Source organism: Martes martes (genome assembly GCF_963455335.1).
Source record: "Martes martes genome assembly, chromosome: 9".
Lineage (NCBI taxonomy): Eukaryota > Metazoa > Chordata > Mammalia > Carnivora > Mustelidae > Martes > Martes martes.
Genome location: NC_137896.1, coordinates 15,435,245 through 15,457,718, shown reverse-complemented (window position 1 = coordinate 15,457,718; position 22,474 = coordinate 15,435,245). Strand labels below are relative to the sequence as shown.

The following is a 22,474-nucleotide window of genomic DNA, read 5'->3' as shown; positions in this document are numbered from 1 at the left end:
ACCCTCAGGGAACCGATGACAGGTTGATTAAAGAGATTTTCCAAAGCAGTGGCCACATCTAATTTTGGAGAGTTGCACCTCGTGTGTGGCTTGAAAGAGAGATCCGTGAGGTTTCCAGAGCCCCTGGATGTGGGACTGTCTCATTCGGAAGAAGAGTCTGGGCCTCTGACAAACCAGAGGAGCAGGTCTTCAGTTAACCCGGCCCGAGAGCAGGTCTTGCAGCTCAGCGGGCCTGAAGAGCTCCCGCGCGCACCCAGAATCAAACCCAGGGCTCTGCAATGCCTATGTGATCTGGCTCACACCCACAGCGCCAACGTCAGCCCCTGCCTGCCCGTTCCCTTCATCCACTCTGTTCCTGCCACCCTGGCGTTCCTGCTGTTCCTCAAACATGCCAAGTCCAGTTCTGCCCCAGGGCCTTTGCGACTGCCTTTCCCTCTGCCTGGAAGGCATTACGCTCTCCCGAGTCCTCCCGTCCTACTTCCCAGGCCACGCTATCCAAAACGTCGTCCTCTTCCTTCTCTGTTTTCCTTGCTCCCTGCCCTGGCTCCGGAATTTGCTGTGGGATGGTGCCCGACACGTAGCTGGTGCTCCATAATATTGATTGCATGAACAAATGAGTGAATGAATCGGTCCCCCCCCCGCCTTTTAAGACATATTGGGATATCAGTCCATCGTTTCCCAGAAATGTGTGTCTCTACGACTCACACCCAGGCCTTCAACACACAACACCTTGGTTTGGAGAGAGGAAAGAGGGAAGGGACTTCTGGCATCCTGGCATAGATAACCGACACCCAACCAGCCCTCGAGGATCCTCTCTATGTTATGGCCAGAGAACCTGGGGCCTGTTCCCTACTCGTCCCCACTGCTCAGCGCAGTGGCCAGCATAAACATCCAGGGAATTGAGTTGCCCTGAACTGTAGAGGTTCGGCAAATGGCTGAAGGTCACCAAATTAGGAAGCGTGGAGCCAGAATTTGTCCTAGCACTGTCCAGCCGGTGTTGTGTCGCTACCGCTGTACCCACAGAAACTCTGGGGACACAACCTCTTAACACCCAGACACACTTGAGGGTGGGCCCTCAACGGACACCCACCAGCAGGCAGCCCAGTCGGGAGCATCCTGGACCTGACGCCCCTCTGTACAGGTCTCGACTTGAGCATAAACTTCCACCCTGAGCTGGCTTATGCACCCTCCTGCTCCACCCCAAACCCACTCCCAGACTGCCCACTTCCTGCCCTCTGTCGTAAAGAGGGGAGAATAGTGACACATCTAATACACTGTGAATGCCTTCTGACAGACGCCAACATATTTTTGTTTAAGTAGCTATAGTTTTGAGTCATCTGTGTCAACAACTGTTTCCAATGGGGCATGTGAAGGAGACTTCACAGAAGTATCCTGAGCCGGAAGGAAACTGAGTGACCATTTAAAGCGGAGCCAGCCAACTTTCCTGTAAATAGCTGAAAAGTAAATATTACAGGCTCGGTGGACCAAAGGGAGATGATGTAGGGACTTTCATATAATTTCCACATGTCACAAAGTAGAGTTCAACTTTTGATTTTTTTCAAATATTTCAAAATGTAAAACCACTTTCAGCTCATAAGCTGTACAAAAACGGGCAGCAGGCCAGCTGGGCAGGCTCTCTATAGTTGGAAAGTGCCTGATGTAAAGCAATGCTTCTTAAACTTTAACGTATATAAAAATTCCCAGGGGGGCTCGTTAAAACAAATGCCTGGGCCTACCCTTGGAGATTCCGATTCAGATTCAGGTCTAGATGGGGCCCCCGAGTTTGCATTTTAACTGGTGGACAGATGATGTTGATACTGCCTCTCTAGTGACCATATTTTGAGCAGCACGTGACATTCTAAAGCCCATTTTGTGGATCAGGAAACTGAGGCCCAACGAAGTGATATATGCAAGGTCACAGCCAGGGGATGAGGTGATATCTTCTCTGCCACTTCCCACGGCTGTTTAGCCACAGAAAATTCCTCTTCATCTCCTTAACCCACTGGGCACGCTCATGCTTTTGAGCTTCTAACTCATTGCTCTCCTCACTCACATGCTCTCTAAAGCAGTTTTCCCAACAAGATCCAGCTCAGATGTCACCTGTTCTGAAGCAGTCCCTGACCTCCTCAAATCTAATTTCTTTGCCACAGCACTCTGTACCTACTTGTGTATAATTGTTTGTCTACAAGCCGGTGTTTGAAGCCTTGGGCTGTTATCTTATTCCTCTTTATATCTAACTCTTTTTATAATACCTGGCAAATAGGAGGTACAACAGAAATATGCTGTAAACAAAACAATGGATGGATGGATGCGTGGGTGGGTGGATGGGTGGGTGGCTGGGTGGATGGATGGGTGAATGAATGAATACTTCATACTCTATGGCTTGAAGATAATTTTCATGGCAAAGTTGAGATTAGACCCAAATTCTTCTAGAGCACAAGCCAGAGTATATTCCATGGCTGATTGTAATCCTAGCATGCCAACGGTAGTAGTTAGGTTTTACTGAATGTGTGCTGTGTAGTTATACAGCAGGTCTTGTCCGACACTACTCAATGGCCCTGTTACTGGCCCAACCTTCACTAATGAGGAAATGGGTGCTGAGAGAGGTAGGGCAGCTTGCCCAACGCCACACAGCAAGAACATCCTGGCTCTTCTGATTCTGTGTCACATTGCCCCTCCCTCTTCCCACCCAGTCTTCCTCACGGGTCTGGCTCCTACTAGCTCTGCTGGCCCCAGGCTGGGCTCACCTCCATCGGCATAGGTCTCGGTGCCATAGCCATCCTGCAGGCCGTTGTTCCAAGTGCCTTCGTACTTGGCACCACTGCTGCTGCTCTGCCGAGTTCCGTAGCGTCCCTTGAAGCCGTGTGTCCACTCGCCCTTGTAAAGCCAGCGCCCCTTGGTCTCTATGCCCAGCCCATGCCGTTTGCCCTGGCTCCAGTATCCCTCGAAGGTGTTCCCACTGGGCCAGGTGTAGACGCCCGCCACTTCAAAGCCAAAGTTCCAGGAGCCCGAGTATTCGCCCTGGCCCTTGGGGCCCGTGCACAGTCCATGTCCGTGGGCCTTTCCCCCTTCCCAGCCCCCGCAGTATGCCCCGCCATCATCAAAGTCAAAGCGGCCCCCACTCATCTCATCATAGCCCCTGACAGCCTCACCGTCCTCCAGCTTGGGGGAGAGAGGGTGATGGGGGGTGCCAATGACACGCTCCAAGCACACTCAGGGCTGGGCGCCCCTGACTCACCACTGCGCCCCAGGAGGGAGAAAGCAAGATGCCACCAGAGGCTGAATGAGCCCTGGCGCCAAGTCAGCACTGGGTCGGCTGGTCAGTGCCATGCCTGGGAGGCCCCCACTCAACCAGCCAGAGGAAGGCTGCCAGTTGGGAAGGAAGCAGGAGGGAAAGAGTCAAAGTCTCCAAAGAGCGTCCCAAGTCTGGCTTCCCTGGAGTCAGAAGAAAAACGGTGTGATCCCTTTAAGAAGCACAGTGAAAGGGGTGGGGTGGAGGGGTCCCCAGTCCGTTTTGAAAAGGGGAAATTCCTCCTTGGTGACAGCCCCCAGCCTGAGGCTGAATTCCTGCAGCCGGGCAGGCCCCCTTCTCCACCCAGTGGGTGTGCGGGGCTGTCGATCTCCCAGCCGCTGCCCCGCCCCTCTCTCGATCCTGCCCTCCTCCTGGGACGGAAAGGTCAGTGTTGCCCTAACAAGGCCATTGGATCTCAGAAGCTGCTCCCAAAATAACCCCCTGGCCAGCCCAGCCTTCTTCAAAGCGGGAGGGGTGTTTCAAATTGGGCTGATGCTTCAGACCCAGGGAGTTGCTGGAGGGGCGAGGACGGGCAGCGGAGAACTAAGTGCAGGCAGCTGGGGCAATTGGGTGGCTCTTCTTCTGCCTGGGTAGGAGAGCTCCCTTCCACCTTTGGGGTCCCCTGAGTCTGCAGGCAGGGAAGCAGCAGAGGGGTCAGGGAAGGGAGGGAAGGGGAAAGGAGGACTAGGGGAACAGCCAGTCCTGGAACACGTAAAATCCCCCAGAGCGTAGAGGTTGGCAAATCTCACCCACCACCACTCACATGCCCTAACAGGACCTGGGGCTATACACGCTGCCAGCCCCATAAAGGAATCCGGTGACCTAAAGAGAAAGGCACGGGCCTGGTTTCCCATATGCTTTTGAAAGCAGAGGAGGGAACTCAGGAAGAGAAGTGAGGTTCTGGAAACAGTCTGGAAGATTGAGAAAACCTGAGTCCAGCGCTCATGCACAACCCCCAACCCCTCTCCGCAGCCTTGGGAAAACCCTGGAAAGAGCCCACAGAAGGCACTGAATGCTCCCGGGTTCTCTCCTCAGAGGGGCGAGGAGACTGTCCTTCTCTCTCTCCGAGACAGTGTCGCTGGTTATTTGGAATGAAATCGTCTACGCAATACTCCAGGACCGTGATTTAAAAAAAAAAAAATCCCTTTTCCAAGTTTTCTTTCTCTTTGGTGTCCTCAGAGCCTGTGAGGCCAGACTTCAGAAAGCTCTTGGGGCAGGGTCAGGAGGGAAGGGCCTGGGTGGATTCCCAGCACTCAGGTTCCCACCAAAATTCAGTCAAAGGGCCAAATAAATCTTTGTGACATGAAGCTGTGGCCAGGACTAATGACTGGAAATCCCAGCTGAGCCCAGTGTTCACAGGAGCATAGAGTAATTCTGGGAAAGGTAGGAGCCATCAAGAACAGGAAGCTGTTTGGGGGGGGGGCAGAGATGGAGATATATGGGGGGAATAGAAATCACTAAAAAGGCAAGTGCAGAAGGCACTTGAGGACTAATGGATTATTATCTGACTTCAGACTTAATCTTACATACTCCAAATCCCACCATGACTCAGGCTCCTTGAAGTCACTATGGAAGATTTGTTCGTTTCAGAAATGGACAGAAAATGTTCTCTCCCTTCATCCCAGTGGATTCCCAGTTCTCCCTGGTTCCTTCCCTGTTAAAGAGCCCCTTCTGGGTCCATGTTTCAGCCCGAGGCAGAAACACACAGCCTCTGAGCTCACTATCGCTGGCTGTTTGCTGAGTGGACGGGCAGAAAAGTAGCCCTGGATAAACACTGCATCGTCTAGGTTTGGACTCACCGGCCAGCTGGACAGACTGAACTGCTTACACAAATTCACTTCTAAGAATGCCTTGCTGCCCACCCCAGAGAGCTCTGCTTTTTGCCACTTCTCACCAAGGTCTCTGGAGAATCACACGTTTCTTTCCAGCTCTGCTCTCAAGAGGAGAGGAAAGCAACATCTCAAAGTGGAAGTTCGATAGTTTGAGTTGTTCGAGTTCAATACTCTTTGTAGTTAAATGCTGGGCAAATCACCATAATCCTCTTCGAAGGCTGGGAGGCTGTTGTGTCCTACTGGGCTGTTCCGCCTGATAAATTTAGCCACTGTGCACGCGTGCAGCTCCCTATGGTGGTTCCCTACCAAGGGTGGGTACACGTTAAGATTTAAGTTCAGGTGTTGAACTTAAAAAGATAAACAGATTCCAGAGCTCTCCCCCACCCCCCACCCCAAACCAATGAATAGATTGTTCCCAGAAAAGGCTTGGGCAGTTGTATTCTTCTTAAAATCCCCTCAGACGAATCTGATTCATTCCTGGTTAAGAACCACTGTATGCTCTGGGGCGCCTGGGTGGCTCAGTGGGTTAAAGCCTCTGCCTTCGGCTCGGGTCATGGTCCCAGGGTCCTGGGATCAAGGCCCGAATCGAGCCCTGGATCAGGCTCTCTACTCAGTGGGGAGTCTGCTTCCTCCTCTCTCTCTGCCTGCCTCTGCCTACTTGTGATCTCTCTCTGTCAAATAAATAAATAAAAATCTTAAAAAAAAAAAAAAAGAACCACTGTATGTTTTCAAATTAAGAAACCATTTCTTAGTAACATGTATACCTTCACAAATCCATGTGCCATAGGCTCTGCAGGGTAGGTAGCTGTGGAGTTAGGTATGTGTTCATATCCCAGTTCTGCCCCTCACAAGGGATGACCTTGGACCAATTGTTAATTTCCCTAAGCCACAAATTCTTTGACTGTGTAAATACCTACCTCGAAGGATTATTAGTATTCAGGGTAACAGTATCTTCCTTATATGGTTGGGTAACTTAATACTGTAAAAAGGCTTGGAGCACACTAAACACCTAATAAATATTAGCTATTATTAATATTATGCTCACTTGATAAGTTGCTCCTCAAACTGGAATGCTTAATAAGATAGTCACCAAAGAGGTAAGTCAGGATCATCCCCTAAATACTAAATACCTCGACACCACAGTCCTCCTTAGTCTTCACAATACTTGTTTACTCAGCATTCCCCTGTGGTTTTTCACTTTTTAAGCTGATAAACTAAGTTATCGGTAAAGGGGCGCTTTGATTTCTTAAAAGTTTAAGTACATTGTTTGCCGAATTTGGTGCTGGCCTTAGGCGACTGGGGCTGAGCTTTGGAGCAGCTCATGCCTCCGGCGGCGTGGAAGCAGTGCATTTCAAGGAAAGGGAGGCCTCTTGAGGCCATCCGTGCATTACAGCAGCTTTTCCTAAGGAAAGCCCAGTTCCTTGGGCAGAAGGGAATTTACCAAACTTGAAATGAATTCTAAACCACTTTTGAAGAGCTATCCCATTCTTGCTTTTTCCCAGGTCTTTTCTTTGTGGTTCTGTTCTTTGATCAGAGAGGGCAGTCACTTGCTTCCTCTGTTTCTTTCTCATTTCTCAGATGTGGATCACTTCTTAGGGAGCCTGGGGCCGGGGGCGGGGGGATGACCCCAAAAATCCAGAATAGAGAGAAGAGGCCTGCACACAGAAACCCACCGAAGACTCAGTTGAAGAAGCCCCACCTTCCCTCAGAGAAGCTTCCTGACTGGGTTAAATGCCTTTGCACACGTGGGCTCTTTCTCTAAACTATGAGTAGTTTGAAGCAAGCATTATCATCATTCCAAAAAAAAGCAAGAACGCAGACCAAGTGCCTGGCGCTCCGGCTCACGCTTGTATGCCCAGTGCCTGCTCACAGCCAGTGCTCACCTTTCCTTCTCTGCACCATTTGGCAGCTTCCAAGTCCCTTCTTAATTGAACACTTTTTCACTTAACCAATAGGACTGCTTTCTTGATTCTGTTCCCGCTTCACTGGCTGCTCCTACCTAGTCTTTGGCTGGTTCCTCTTCATTCTGCTGACCTCTCTACCATCGGAATGTCCCAGAACTTGGTCCTCTGTCTGGGTCTTTAGCTACATTCACTTCCTATGTGGTCTCCTCCAGTCTGAGCTTTAAGTAAGACCCATATCCTCGTGGCTCCTATATTTATGTCTCCAGCCTGAACCTCCCTGCTGATCTTCAGTATAGGTCCACCACCACATCACCACAGGGGGTCTCAGAAGCACCTTACACTTGGTGAGAGCAAAATCAGGCTCCCAACTTCTCTCGGATCTGCTCCTCCAGCCAACTTCCAGCTTCTGAAAACCTTTGGAGTCCTTAATTGCAGTTTTTCTCTCATACCCTGTATCCAATCCATCAGCAAATCCCCTCAGCTGTACCTCTGAAATTGTTCCAGAATACATCTCTTCCTCTGCACTGCCAAGTGTCCAAGCCACCAAAACCCATTGCTGTGACCTCCCAACTGCCTCCTTGCCTCCTCTTCTCCTGCTCCCCAGTCCACATAGAAAAGCCAGTGTTCTCAGTAAAGGCCAGTGTGATAATGCCTCCCCTCTCCTCCAAACCCCCCAAATGGCCCCTTACCTCATTCAGGACTTACAGCCTTTAAAATGGCCTGCAAGGCCCTCCATGATCTGCCCCTACCCCACACTTCTGTGACCTCACCTGCTTCAAGCCACGTTGACATTCTGTGCTGTTTTCTGTCCGGAATGCTCTGCCCCCAAATATCTACAAGGCTCACTCCCTTTCTTTGGGTCTCAGCTCAAATGTCACCAACCTCATCACAGAAGCTTCTCTGAGCACCCAAAGAAAAGAATCACCGTCACCAGCCCCAGCCCTTAGGATATTGGTATCCTCCTCTCTCGAGTACAAGGATGTCATTCTGTTGCTGTTTTATCCCCGGCACCTAGTATGGTTGCAGGCACTCCAGGAATATTTGCTGAATAAATGGCTAAATGCAGGTTCTATGAGTAGTTAATAAAGGCACGTCAGGATGCTACTTTTCAATCAGAGTAAAATTTCTCAATCCATAATCTGAATCCATCTCCCAGGGTGCATTCAAGAAAGACTGATTCAATAAATCACACTCACAAAAAGTCCTATGTTCCAGTGAGGGACACTCATATTTAAGTTGGCCAGCTGGGTCTGAGCAGAGTAGTTTTTAGCTTCAAGATTCATGTTTTGAGATTTTGACTGAAATGTAGATACTTAACCCTTATTCCCGTGGAGCTGGAATGCTTAGCTTCCACCCAAGTTCGGATTTCTTTAAGCGGTTACTCAGCCACTCGAACTTTGTCCTGACACCCCTGCTCATGACAACTTTTGTTTGAAAGGAAGGCACATCTTCCTTCATTCTCTGATGACTGTTCTGTTATCATAGAGAATTAAGTAAGTAACCAGACTACAGGACTTAAAAGCTAAAAAAGACTTAAAAGACTGAGGAACCATCTTTATTTAAGTACCGCACTCAGCCAGAATTACTCTACTCTCGCTAGTACAAAAGGTGAAGTAAGACACTGGTTGTGGAGACGAGGGCGTGGGTGGTAGGTGCCTAATGGTCTAATCAGTGGTTCTTAAAGTGTGCTCTGGGGATCTACTCTTTCAGGGCATCTGTGAGGTCAAAACTAGTGTCATGATATTAACATGAACTGCCTTTTTCATGCTCATCTCCCACAAGTGTACAGAATTTTCTAGAGGTCACATGACACAATGTTCACAAGAGGTTGAATGCAGAAGCAGATATGAGATCTAATTGTCTTCTATTAAGGCAAACATTAAAGAAATTTGCAAAACTGTAAAACAACGCCACTCTTTTCACTAAAATATTTTGTTAATTCCAGTAAAAATGTTAACATGTAATAAAATCATTATTTTAAAATCAAGTAAAACATATTTTTAAAATTTATTTTAATTTCTAATATGGTAAATATTTATAAGTATGACCCACAAAAAACAAAAGCTCTTTGGCGTCCGTAATTTGTAAATGAGTCATGAGACCAAAGTTTTCACAACTGTTGCCTTAGGTATATGCAATAACATTCCTTCTGCTAGCATTAAGAAATCTCTGCTTCCAGGGCTGTGATGGCAAGGCATTGTGCTCCCTTGCTCAAACCACAGCCTTCAGATGTCACTAAATCCACACCAAACTAGTAACTAGCACAGATCTCCCACAGCTTATGTTCAGGCCTTTTCCAGGGAATACCCTTCCCACCCCTCCCAAGTGCAGATCACGTTATGTGTGAAGCCCAGACCCCACTGTCATGAACCAACTCCACTCAGTGGGATGTTTTAGTAAAGAAAAAACCTTATTTTGTAACCTAAATAAAACTTAAACAAACTTTCTGTTAACATGATGTTAAAATGGCTGGACAGGTTTTCACTGAATTTGATGGGAACGCTTAGGATGATGGTCTGAATTAAAATATTATGTGGTATGCGTAAAATTCACATTGGAGCCATCTGAAAAAGACAGGGATTCATCCTCTAGCTGAAACCGAGGAGAGGTTTTTTTTTTTCCTCTACCAAACTCTGGCGGGAATTTTTGGATGGCCAACCAGAAACACAAGATAGCACATGTATCAAATTCTGTTTTGGGTTGGCTGGGGTAGGAGAGCAGTGGAAAGAGATAATATCCATCCGAACATTTGAAACTGAGGTATGAGATCTACATTACAAGTGACTGAAACGTGTCACAGATGTTAAAATGCCATTGATGGAGACGATGCACGCTGGTTTCAAATACTACACCCCCTCGTGCCAACTGAAGCAGCCGCTCCAAGCTGCTTCTTACCTGAAAAACTTCACATAACGTGCCTTCATGTACCAAGTGCCAGCAGGGGTTTATTTGGTGACGGTTAATGATTCTCGCAAACAATACAAGGGCAGGCCAGCTAGTTTATTCATATTGAATGTAAACCTTAGATCTCTGGCTTAACAATGACATAAGGAACCCTGAAAGACACAATAAACTTGTGTTAAATCAGAGACAGTTTAAATCAGTCATAGAACTTCTAAAATTCTGGGCTGGCAACTACAGCATGACGAATGTTCAGTCCAGTTACAAAACGTTTCATTTTCCTGGGCTGACAAATCTTAAACAGATCTGAAAAATGCAATGCTTTACCTGTAGCCTTTTACCATATACCCATCGCTACCAGTCAAGTAATTATGGTTTCTTCATCTCCCAGAAACTTTTCTAAAGAAGAGGGGTTTTCCTTTGATCCGCTCACCTTGGTGCGTATGTAAGAACGCAGAGAGTAAGTTTAAAGAACGAAGATGAATGGAGATGCCAAGAAAAGTTTTTATTGCAAGCACAGTGAGCAGAAGGAGACGTCTTCTCACATAACGTGGCCGCAAGGTCTGCCATTAACTAAATCTCTCTGACAACCCTTCATTGGTTTAAAGCATAGGACTTAGCTTCTTGCTATCAGGTGTACATCATTTCTGCCATGTGGGACATTTTCTTGGGAATATACAAGTAATATTCCATGTAGCCTGACAGGTCCTCAATGGTCACATCATCCACATAGACTCGAGCTTGCTCAGAACAGGAGCGGGGGGAGCCAGACAGAGTTCTGGTGTGGAGCGACTGAGAGTAGTCCTCAAGCATGGATCTTCTTTCTGGGGCCAAGGGAGGGACACTCTGCAGGCCTGAAAAGGAATACACTTCCATATCATGCCATCTCTTACACTGGCACTCCTTGCCTATGCATGCACATGGCTTGCCCTGGTTTAGCTTGGAAACGGATTGAAAGTCAGAGAGATCATTGGCCTTGAGACTTGCTTGGGAGACTTGGGTAGCATCAGAGGAGTCTTCCTTCTTACTCTCTGATGGGAGCCTGGGAACCGAAGTTCTCAAAGGCTCAACGACTGCCCCTGTGTGATTAGTATCGAGAGAAGTAGAGCATTCTCCTGCAGTGAACTCTTTAGGGGTGGAAATTCCCAGCCCACTGCTGCTATCAGGGGAGTCAGTCTGGCTTTTGTGCTTGAGCTGGCTGCTGGAAGAAGAAGCTATTGTACTGCAATGTATAAACTTTGGAGGATGAAGGACAGGAGACTTAGAACGTCGACGACGCTGGGTTCTCACTGCTCCTCGTGAAGACTTCCTTGTAGACCTAAGAGGAAAACAGTGCACAAAAAGATGTTGGGACACGCAGCTCTCCTAAAAGGATTCTTTGTGATAGCTGGAAATTTACCTCCTCTCCTGAGTCTGAGGTCCTAAGTTTCCCCCAAAGTGATGTGCCTATCTCTGTTTTCAAGCTGCCTAAGTCTGCATCTCAAAAACTTCAACATCTCCTTATTAGCAAGCTACAGAAATAGGAGAGGTAAAGGGTAGTTTTTAATTGCATTTCTTGGGCCAAACATTGGGTGCAGAACACTTCCTGGTCCCAACCCTTGGCCTGGGAACCATCAGCCATTGGGTCTGGAAAAGCCCCCGCCCCAAAGCACCTGATGCTGTAAAGCCCAAGTGTTGTGCTCTGTGCTCTGAACACAGAAGCTTCCATACCACTGTGTGCGGCTGACGACACAAACGGCCACTGTGTCATGATGTCATGGTTAGTTACCACACAGAGCAGAGACTTAGGATTCATTTCTACCACTGGGAACAGATGACGAATAAATTTAGACTCCCTCAAGTTTTCAGACATTGGGAATTACCGGACGCTCTACATAACTTTTAATAAGATATTTACATAAATAAAAGAGCTGAGCAAAGGGGGAAAAAAAGAGAAAGAGACTCAAAACTGCAAACAGAACCAAAAAGAACTTAAAAAAAAAAAAAGCATGTTTGAAATTAAATTAAATGGCTGGGCCAAACAGCAGAATAGAGCTAAGGAAAGAAATACTGAAGTAGAAGATAAATCTGAATTATTTCTAACGGAGTTCAGCCAATTGTAGTCTGTGGGTCAAAACTGGCTGTTTTCATACAGCCCACAGATACTGCTCCTGTGGACTAGCACTGTGAGCCAGAGACCAGGCAGGGTATCCCCGTTCACCCGGTTCTCTACTCCCTGTGCCTGCCTTCCTGGCCAGATGCGTCACACCATGGCCAAGGTCCCACGGTGGTACCATCTACATGTTGGGGCTCTGCTGCCAGCAACCGCCAGCACCTGAGAGGCGGAATCTCAGTTCAAGAGTCTGGCTTATGCGGGGCTCTCTGGAGGAAAGAAGGGCAGGCTGGAATCTGGGTGCCACCGGGGCACAGGGTAAAACTGACTCCAGTATTGCCATCCATCCTCCCACCCCACCTGGCTAATCATTTCACCCTGAAACTAAGCAACTGAACACACTGTCCACCAGCCAGGACAGTGCATCAGGCAAATGGGGCAGGGCAGAAATTTTCTCGCTTATATCCATACCTACATAATATCCTTGAATTTCACCTCTTCGCCTCCAAACCCTAAAATATTTACTATCTGGCCCTTTGCAAAAAAAGTCTGCCTACCCCTGACCTCCTCCTCCTCTATCCCTGACTTGGAAAAAATGTAAAAGAAGTTAAAAAAAATATGTAAGATAGAATAAGAAATCTGGAGTTTCCCAAGGAAAAACAATAGAGCACGGAGGACAAGTGATTTCTGAAGAGCTAAGCACTGAGAAATTTTCTGAACTGATGAAAGAGATCTACAGATATAGGCAGCACCATGAAACAGGACAAATAAAAGAGCAGTCTGCATCTAGACTACTGTAGCAAGACTGTAGAGTCTCCAAAACTGGAACATCTTAAAAGCAGCCAGAGACTAGACAGATTATTCCCCAAATGAGGAATGGTAAGATTGAAGGTAGACTTTTCAACATCAATAATGAAGCCAGAAGACAATGAGTATCTTCCAGGGATATGAGAAAATAACTCAATCTAGAACTAGGACTTCAGGCATATCAAGTCAGGTGTATCTTTCAAGAACAAGGATGAAACAAAGACATTTTCAGATAAATGAAAGTATATTTACCAAGAGAACATGATGTTGTACAAGGAGGGGGCACCACTGAAATTCACTGTATGGGGAGTTCTACAAGAGACCCTATTTATTAACAACAGACCTTTGTTAAAGGAATTTCTAAAGAAAGTACTTTAGGAAGAAAGAAAGGCAAGGCATCCTATATGGAAGGTCTGAGATGCAATAATGGTGAGCAAAGAAACTGTAAATGAGATAAACAAACACTATTTAAATAATAAAATAAAAACTATTTGTGAGATTAAAAAGAAGCGAGCAAAGTAAAATACTGGGCAACTGCACATGGAAGTTAGGAGGTCAGAGTAAAATGACTGTACGGAGGGTTAAAATACAGCTGACACTTGAACAAGAAGGGTTTAAACTGCGTGGACCCGCTTACACGCATGGATTTTCTACTGTTTTTCACCCTTAACCCGTGTTGTTCAAGGGTCACTGGAATAACTTTTGTCTTTGTTAACAAGCACGTACGGTGGAATTCCAAGGCTAACTACTAAAAGAATAGAAACAGCATATAATTTCCAAGGCAGGAGAAAGAAAGTGATGGGAAAAAACAAACAAACCTATTTCAAACAATTTTTTAAAAGGAGGGGAGAAGAAGAGGGAAGGATGGAAGAGTAAGAAAACAAAAAACAAACACAAAGAAGTAGGACAATTAGCATAAAGTAAAACGGCAGAAACAAGTCTACATATATCAATCAATAATCAAAATAAATGTAAATGCACTGAACTCAGGTTAAAAAAAGATTGTCAGAATAAATAAAATAAGCCATATATATTTATGAGACACACCTAAAAATTTAAAACACACAATGGTTGAAAATAAAAGATAAAAAATGATACAACAGGCAAATACCAACCAAAAGACAACTCGATTAATATATTAATTCTAAAAAAAATAGACTTTAAGACAGTAGCCATTACGAGGAATTTAAAAGGTCACTTACATCATTAAAAATCTCAATTCATCAGGACAAAAACATTCTAAACTGGGATGAACCTAGACTATATAAACCTAACAAAATGGCTTCAAAATACATAAAATAAAAATGTTTAAGGGGAAGAGACAAATTCACTCCCATATAAAGATTTCAAAATACATCTCCCAATTATTAATAGATTGGAAAAAATTATTGAAAAAGTACTTAAATAATACATTTAAAAGCTTGATTTTATGGACATAAAAGAAACCCAAGAATGATTAGAGAAGACTCATGCTTCTCAAACACATACAGGACATTTATAAAAACTGACTACGAACCAAACCACACAGTGAGTCTTAGCATATCCTTAATTGAGAAGAATGGCTCATCCCTAATCATTGGGTTTGGGGCTCTGCATCTAACACTCTTTTCTGGATACTCAAAAAAGTCCAATAGTAATTTAAAGTATTGGGAGAAAAACCATCTGCAGTAAGAAGCTCTTACCCATGCCAACTGTCTTTAGATGCACATGAGGTTTTCGGTTTGGTATCATCTGCTGCTGTTCTGACTGATGCTCTGACGTTTGTGCCTTCTCCGACAGACAGAGATGCTATGGACCTGGAGAAACAACAAAGTTTACAGCTTACAGAAAACCGAAAGAGGAGAATTTACTGCTCTCACCAACTCAAACACAACTTGCATGAATACCTTTCTCTGTTGTTTGGGTTTCTCAAAGAATTTCTCACCTTTTAGAGTAAATTTTCCTCCAAAACCAAATTTAGGGGATCCCTACAAGCCCATAGTTGCAGAGTCATAAGCCAAAGAGTAATTCTTAAGTATGATCAGCAGCAGGATATAAATAGACTTTCAGGCTGTTTATCTGGGCCAGATAAGGCCTATGTCCACAGAGAACCCTAATGACACTGACCACTTATTTTATGTGGGCAAAACAGAGTCATGAGAACTAAGCTGAGGAGCAAAAACTTCAGGAGACTCACTCTAACTTAAAAAGGAGTATTTATGACAACTAAAAAACTTGAAATATTACTGCCAGTTAAATCTTTGCAATTTAAAATTACAGAAGTAATATGGATTCCCAGTAAAGAAGATGAAAAAATTTGAAAGAAAAAAAAGAGTGCCTATAATCTCACGACCCAGAGATTTACAACATTAACATTTTGGCATAAATCCTTGCAGATCTTTTCAATATACACACAGACAGACACACACTAGGCTCCTACTATACATGCTGTGGTATTAGTAACAATCCTTTAGAAAAGACACTTTAACCTACTAAGTAAAAGAATGCTCACTGAAATTAATTTAAAATAAAAAATAGGAATAACCTAAATGCCCAGTAGAAAATAGAAAATGCTACATTCTATAAATGAAGATACATCGAGTCAATGGAATATTCGGAGTTTATTAAAAATTAAGTGTACAAAGAACTTGAGTAACACAAGAGAATGCTTATAACATAACATTAAGAGAAAACAGCATTAGTTAAACAACTATACATATATTATGATCTCAACTATGTCAAAAAAATGTATGGTGTTAAGTACAGATGGCCTAGATTGTTAAGAGCAGTTACGGTAAATTGAGATTTTTACTTTTTGTTTTGTGACTTTTTCTGTAATAAGCACTGTATTATTTTATAATCAGATAAAAAGGATTATGTTGTTTTCTCATAAATATATAGAGATTTATCCTGATAAGACAAATTACCATTGGGAATCGAAACCTGTTGAACAGGATCATATTAAATTCCTGGCAACGCTTGGTTAGTTTATGAGTCAGTACCTCAGATGTCCCATTTATAAATCAGCAACAATATGAAACAACTAGAACCATATGATACATTACACAAGTCTTATTCTGCTTAGTCATGGTAATGACTCACCCCTTCTACTCTTATTTGGTTTTCTCAAATGTTCTCTACTTCCCTTCCCTTTCTGTAACTTTACTCCAAGCAGATCACATACAACAAAGCTGCAGTATCTGACCACAGGTGATATGGTAAGATATAAAATCTTCAACGGTGCTGTTGTTGTTTTTGTTTTTAATGTTCCAGGTAATTTTTAGGGATACTGAAATAGTTTTAATTTTATGTTCCAACTTCCTAAAACACCAGGAAAGAAATCCGTGTACGAAGAGTTACTCATATGTATTTATATATGCTAAGGAATTTGTATGTATATGTGTGTGTATGTGTATACACATTCCTAGCATTTTCCTCATTAAAAAAATTATTTCTATACCAGAAATCACAAAGGAATGTGACCACAGTCTGGAACTATCTATTTCTCTGCTTTGTTTTTATTTCCCAAAATGACTTAAAAATTACTGATCAATTTAAACGGCAAGATGACCATATCAGAAAAGCCACTGGGAGGAGAGAGATAACTTATTTGAAGCAAATGGGAGCACCATTAACAGTTCTTGTGCAAACCCATTAGTATAAATCTTCTCACCTGGTAGGCCATAAATAAATAAATAAACAAAACCAGCAAAAACAAACAGCTATAACAACAACTAATTTTTACTATGTGCCAACTACTGTGTGCAACTCTTCCTGGTATCTTCAAGGTATCATAAAAAGGAATGGTTAAGAGCACAGGTTCTGGAGGCAAATTAGGTTCAAATCCTGACTCCACCACTTCTCACCAATGTGGCCTTTAGCCAGTAACTTAATTCATCTGTAGCTCATCTGTAAACTGGAATGACTATTGTATCTATCTTCTAAATTGGCAGTGAGGATTAAATAACATGTACAGACATTTAAGCTAGTGTCTAGGGCATAGAAGTGAGTAATAAAACTCAGTGATTATTACTTGGTGTGAAGTGTTCCACTCTAAGCTTCCAGGGTTTATTTTCCATTCATGAAAAGAAATATTCCTGTATCTATCAGAGATTCAAGATTTCTTCTGGCCTGGGGTAAAGAATGGAGATGAAAAGAGTCTTGCACAGAACATTTTGCAATGGGCGAAATATTAACATTCAGACAGCAGCTGGTCTGCAGGTGCTCTAATTAGTTTGGCGAAAGGGTCCAAGATTATTGATCTCAGTGACAGAACCCTAATGAATAGAGGTTTCCATAGTGATAGACTCAGCAATCAGAGCATATGAAATCGAGAATGTCTGTGGATTTCTTTGGAGCCGATTCACTTTTAGGGAAAAACACTGTGATTCCCTAGAGATGTATGAGGAAATTCCTGATGGGATACTGCTTGATAATTCTGATTCAAAAGCGAGGTGGGGAACCCTCCTCAAAACTAAGGGAAACCAAAACACCCAACGTGGGAGTACAAATGAGCCGCCACTTTTCAAAACTGAACATTAAGAGTTTCTTTTATAAGTAAAATAATGGTGTGCAAAATTCTGTAGAATGTCACACTATTAACACTTTCATTTTTTACGAATAATGAGAAATTTTAGGAGAGCATGAGAACTTCCTCAGTGTAAAAGGCTATTTAAATCTAGTAAACAATTCCCAAATAACATATTACATATTTAATTACCCTGATGCATCCACTCTTAATTTCTTGAAAGCAGTTTGTAGACTCTCCTCTTCTCCATCCTTGGCTTCAGATTTCATTGTGAAAGTTTTTACACTACTATGGATGTTGCCGTTAATACTAAAAAATAAAATAAAAATAAAATGAGCAAAGTGAAAACAGTAGGTTCAAAGTATACCTTTTGTTAAAATCTATATTCCTGATACCATTACTACTTGTTAGGGAGAAAAAAGCAAATTGCTATTTCTAAAAGGAATTTTCAGTACAGACATTTGGGGACTGTAGGTTTTATTTCTTTAGAAAAAACAAATAAAATGATACAGAAACATGTATTTATTGGAACAGACTTTTTTCTGAAGTATAGTTGACATATTATATTGGTTTCAGAAGTACAACATAGTGATTCAACAATTCTGTATCCTATTCAATTATTATGGTAGAATTTAAACTGTCCGAATACTTGATGCCAATATCCTATTACACAGCTTTGAAAACTAGATCACCTGAACTTTAGTTTAAGTATAGTTTTTAACAAGGGGTAAAAATCTGTCCAGTTGTAGAGGTCTAGAAACCTACGGACAAAATGAACTTTGCACCAAAAATAAAAGGAAAAAGCTCAACTACAGCATTCTGATCTTTTAAAATGATACTGAATATTTGTGTAGTCCAACCCTAACAATGCCCGTTAACTGTAACTTCATGACACATGACAGCATTTCTCTAAAGCAGTTCTGACCCGTATCAATATTCATATTCATATAAATATTCATACTCAGATATCAAGATGTTACCATTGTTAAAACAGGATTACAAATATGTTTCAATGATTACTGATTATTCCACACTCTTACCAATAATATGGTTGATACCTTCATTTTTTAGCTTCAAGTTATTTTAATTATTATACGAGAAAGACAGAAAATAAATGAACTATGCGTGCAACTTGAAAAGATAAAACTTTGCCAAAAGAAAAAGGTGGAAAGTAAAAAATATATATATTTTTCTCTAGATACACCTTTAAATGATCTCCACTTAATTAACCAGTTTGATTAATGGAACTTCTCCATTCTTCCACCTTGGTTTTTATATTTAAACAAAGAAAGGGGAATGGGGCCAATCAGAGCAATAAGAGACACAACAGAGAAGCAGAGAAGTCTGTCAATAAACCCTTTGAAATCTAGATTCCTGATTTTTTCACTAAGGTAATAAATTAGTTAACATCAAATCTGAACAAATATAAGTATCCATGAATGTATCACAGGGCCTCAGAAAGAAAAAAGGTAAAACAAAAACCAGAAGATGGTAGATCTGTGAAGCAAAGGATTAACTTTACCTTTTCCTTATTTCTAACTTGCTATAACCCCATCTAACCCCCTTCCCCCCGCCCCCGCCCCCCAGGCACTCTCAGAAGGAGCAGTGCCTCTCTGTGGACCCTTGTAACTTCTCTGATTCCTTATCTGCTCATTTCTCAGGGGTGAGTTTTAGGGTATTGTGAGACCTCTAATATTCCAAAGGTCAGGGTGTCATAATATGTTTGATATAATGTAATCATAGTGTACCAGTGGCAGAATAAAGCAGCAAGGAATTAACACTAATCATTTCATTTATTTATTTACTTACATGTAGAAGAAGGTATTTTAGGCAGATCTCTCTGGCAAACACTGAAAACGGTCTCCAAAGAATTCAGCTAGCTTTTATGGCAACTTCTTAAATCAAAAAATTTAAACACACTCCCCACATATATCTTGCTGGTTAATTTAACCAGCACCTCGACTTGAGGAAATATTATTAATTCCATATTTTGCTGGTTTCTAATGCTTTTGGATTTAGAGGGGGATCCTCTCCCAGATACCCATTAATATCCTATATATCTGGGGAAAGAGGTAAGCAAAGATAACACATCCTATCCTAATATTTTTGGAAGCTCCACAGTACCTAAAAGAGTGCTACTATAAATTATAAACAAATTATTCCTGCTGGCAGAACTAAATTAAAGTTTGGCTTATAGTTTTCCTCAGTTACTTTATGACCAGCCAGTCAAATGCTCACACTATTTGCTCTTACAGAGTTAAACATCTGAAGATAGTCTTCCCATCCCTGAAGACCCCACACAAGCCCTTTTCTGGGTCTCTCTGGAAATCAGTACACATCACATCTAAATAGACACTGCTGAATCCTACAGGCAGAAATTCATTCCATCCACAAATATTTACAGAATTCCTACCATGTGCTCTAGTACTAGACTGGATGTTAGGGTTAGAAGGATAAACCTGACACATACTAGCACTGTGAACCGTATTCCTGTAAGAACTGGAATCTCATTCCTTCCCCAACACTGTGCTAAGAAGCTTTTGCACCCAGATATGTAATTTTTAATTATACAGTCCTAACTTAATTGCACTTCAGGTGACCTCTATGTGTTTATACAAACTTAGTTAACATTCTTGTTGACACACCAAAAGATCTATTATTTAAAAACCAAAAGAGACCAAAATAAAAACTGACTATAGAGTAAAACTTTAGGGATGAAGTTCTGTCTAAACTATTTTCAGATTTCCAATATTCCGATTATGCACTTTTCCCTCTGTTATATTAACCCAGAGCAAAGGCGAGTCTTAGACATGACCTTAAGAGCTAAATCAGAGCATGTTTGTAATTAATTACAACAGGCTTATTATGTTCCTCTGTATTCCTAGCTTCCCATTCACTCAAATCAAGAGCTGTACAACTAGCTCTGGGAAACATATAACTCGTTTGCCCTTTTTCCTTAATACTAAATTTGTGGAAACATTTCTTAACATTTTCACTGCAATGACTTCTTGAAAATGGACAATTCCCAAAGAGATCAAGGTTTAAAGGCCCATTAGAAGTTACTTTGTATTGTTTTAAGTTAAATCACAAGGGCCAATTTAACTTTGCCTCGGATTTTCCCAACCTTTCAAAAATGACAAGTAAAATTCTTCTAAGTTCCTCCATCAAAAGGGCAAATTCCTGGTTTTCTCTGAGTTTCAAAGAACAGCATGTGTCACAATCTTATTTATATCTTGTAGCTTTAAAACCATGACCTCTTAACCTCAAACCTGGATCCAAATTTCCAAGACCCTGAAAAGACCTGAGATGGATCAATAAAGGATTCCCGCGTAAGCGTGTCATCACAATGTTAAAGATTTAGAAACTTTCCCAGCCTCCCAGGAAGCGCGGAGTGCGGGCAAGAAAACCCTGTCCTGCAACCCCCTAAGACACACAGAAGTCTAGGTTGCAACTATCGGCCCCCCAGACCAAAACACATTCTCATCTCTACACACTCTCTCACCCCCTACGCTCTCGATGTGGATAGAGGCAACGCACGGTGTTAATGCTGTCCCCTCGCCAGAATCTGGACCGGTCGCAATTAAACGAGAAGGCAAAGGGTCAGAAACTGGGGTGGGGTGGGGGGGTTACTCAGGGAGTGGAGAGTTGTTTAAGGCCTCAGCTCTGCCCGCCTAGGGTCTCCAGCTGGAACGGTGCCTCTGCCGGATGCTCTCCGGCCAGAATGAGAGGCTGGAGTCGCGCGGAGGCGCAAGGGATGCAGGAGAAGGCGGGAGCGGAGCCGAAGAGGCAGCCAACGAGGCTGGGGCTCGGAAACAAGCGGGAAAGGGCGGGAAGGGGCAAAGGGCGGCCAAGGAAGGCGAAAAGGGGAAGCTACAGCAGGGCGGGAGCGGGCGGAGGGGCGGGACGCGGCGGGGAGCGCGGGGGCGCGGGAAGGGGAAAGAGACCGGAGCTTGGGCCGCCCCAGGCCGCGGATGCCGAGGGGGCGCGGAGAGGCCCAAGCCCGGCCCGGCCCGGCCCGGCCCAGGGAGTCAACGCCGGGGGGAACGACGCGACGAGAGGCGGGCGGGCCCAGGGGAAGCCGCCCGAGGCCAGGCCGGGCCCGCAGGCCGAAACGCGGTGCCGCGGCCCCTCCCCGTCATGTCAAGGGACTCACCTCCTCGCAGCTGAGGCGCTCCGGGAATCCGGTCCCGTCAGTTCAGATCGTCTCTCCCAGATCGCAGCGCCTGACTGACCCGGATCCAAACCCGCGGAGGGGCCAGCCCGCGCCTCCGGAGTCGCACTGAGCCTGCGTCACTCAGCCACCCGCTCCGCCCCTTGCTCATGCTCCTCCCACCCCAGTGACTCGGCAGCGCGGCAGGCGGTGGCTGCGCAGGCGCGGGGCACCGGCCTTGCCTCTCAAATGCCCAGTACCCGCCCCTCTCAGAAGCACGTGCGTGTACGTCATTTCCTGTTATTCTCCTCGTTTAATCCTCGGTGCTCGGCGGGTTCGCTGGGGAGTGGAGTTTGGGGCGTGCCCGCTTCCTCTCTGTCAGGTGAGTGAGTAGGCGCTGTTCTTCGCAGTCGCCCAGTCGCCTCGCTTTCCTAGGTCTCCTTGGGTCTGGTGCTCGCCCTGGAGTCGCCATGGCAACGGGAATTCTGGGGACCGAGTCCCGGGTAGGGGGATCTTCGCGGCACCGGGACCCGGCTGAGCTCTTGGCCCGAGTCTCTTTGGTGCGAAGGAACCCGACGGCCTGCAGCATCTCCAGAGCTCGGACGCAAGCCCTCGACTCCCGGCCTGCAGGGAAGCGGGGGAGGTTATCAGTCACGGCCAGGGTCCCGAATGTGAGGCCGGAATTGGAATGGCTATAATGCCTCTGTTTGACTTGAGACGACTGCTTTTACGTATCTGGGCCTCAGTTTCTCCAATTGTTAAATGAGGAAGTGGACTTTATCAGCGAATCTCGTTTTTTTCAGACGCGGACTCCTTGGAAAAGCTAGTGAGAACTCGACGGAGAAAGGCACCTACGCACTAAATTTTGCAAAAAGGTTTATGGGGCACTTCACCTAACTAGGTGATTTTAAGGCATCTTTCCATTTGTAGGACTCTGATAGTTGCTCAGGTGAAGGGCAAAGAAGAGGTGATGTGTGCAACAGTTGCCA

General features: G+C 44.3%; 2 protein-coding genes across 3 annotated transcripts in view; both read right to left on the bottom strand.

Moving 5' to 3' along the window:
• Nucleotides 1–3,604, bottom strand: part of JPH2 (junctophilin 2) — a gene marked incomplete at its 5' end in the record, with an annotated part of 63,517 nt that extends 59,913 nt beyond the window's left edge. The window contains one exon of one of the 2 annotated variants that reach the window (XM_080814370.1): nucleotides 2,748–3,604. In XM_080814370.1, coding sequence (XP_080670496.1) covers nucleotides 2,748–3,126 — 379 coding nt within the window. The remainder of the gene's footprint in view (nucleotides 1–2,747) is intronic. The other variant, XM_080814369.1, reaches the window with a different exon arrangement.
• Nucleotides 3,605–9,950: 6,346 nt separating this feature from the next.
• OSER1 (oxidative stress responsive serine rich 1) lies at nucleotides 9,951–21,578 on the bottom strand. Its single transcript, XM_080814284.1, has 4 exons — nucleotides 21,489–21,578; nucleotides 17,528–17,644; nucleotides 14,511–14,624; nucleotides 9,951–11,247 (listed from the first exon to the last, which is right to left on the bottom strand). The coding sequence occupies exons 2-4, from the start codon at nucleotides 17,602–17,604 to the stop codon at nucleotides 10,560–10,562; spliced, it is 879 nt and encodes a 292-aa protein (XP_080670410.1). The 5' UTR covers nucleotides 17,605–17,644; nucleotides 21,489–21,578; the 3' UTR covers nucleotides 9,951–10,559.
• Between the last annotated feature and the right edge of the window lie 896 nt (nucleotides 21,579–22,474).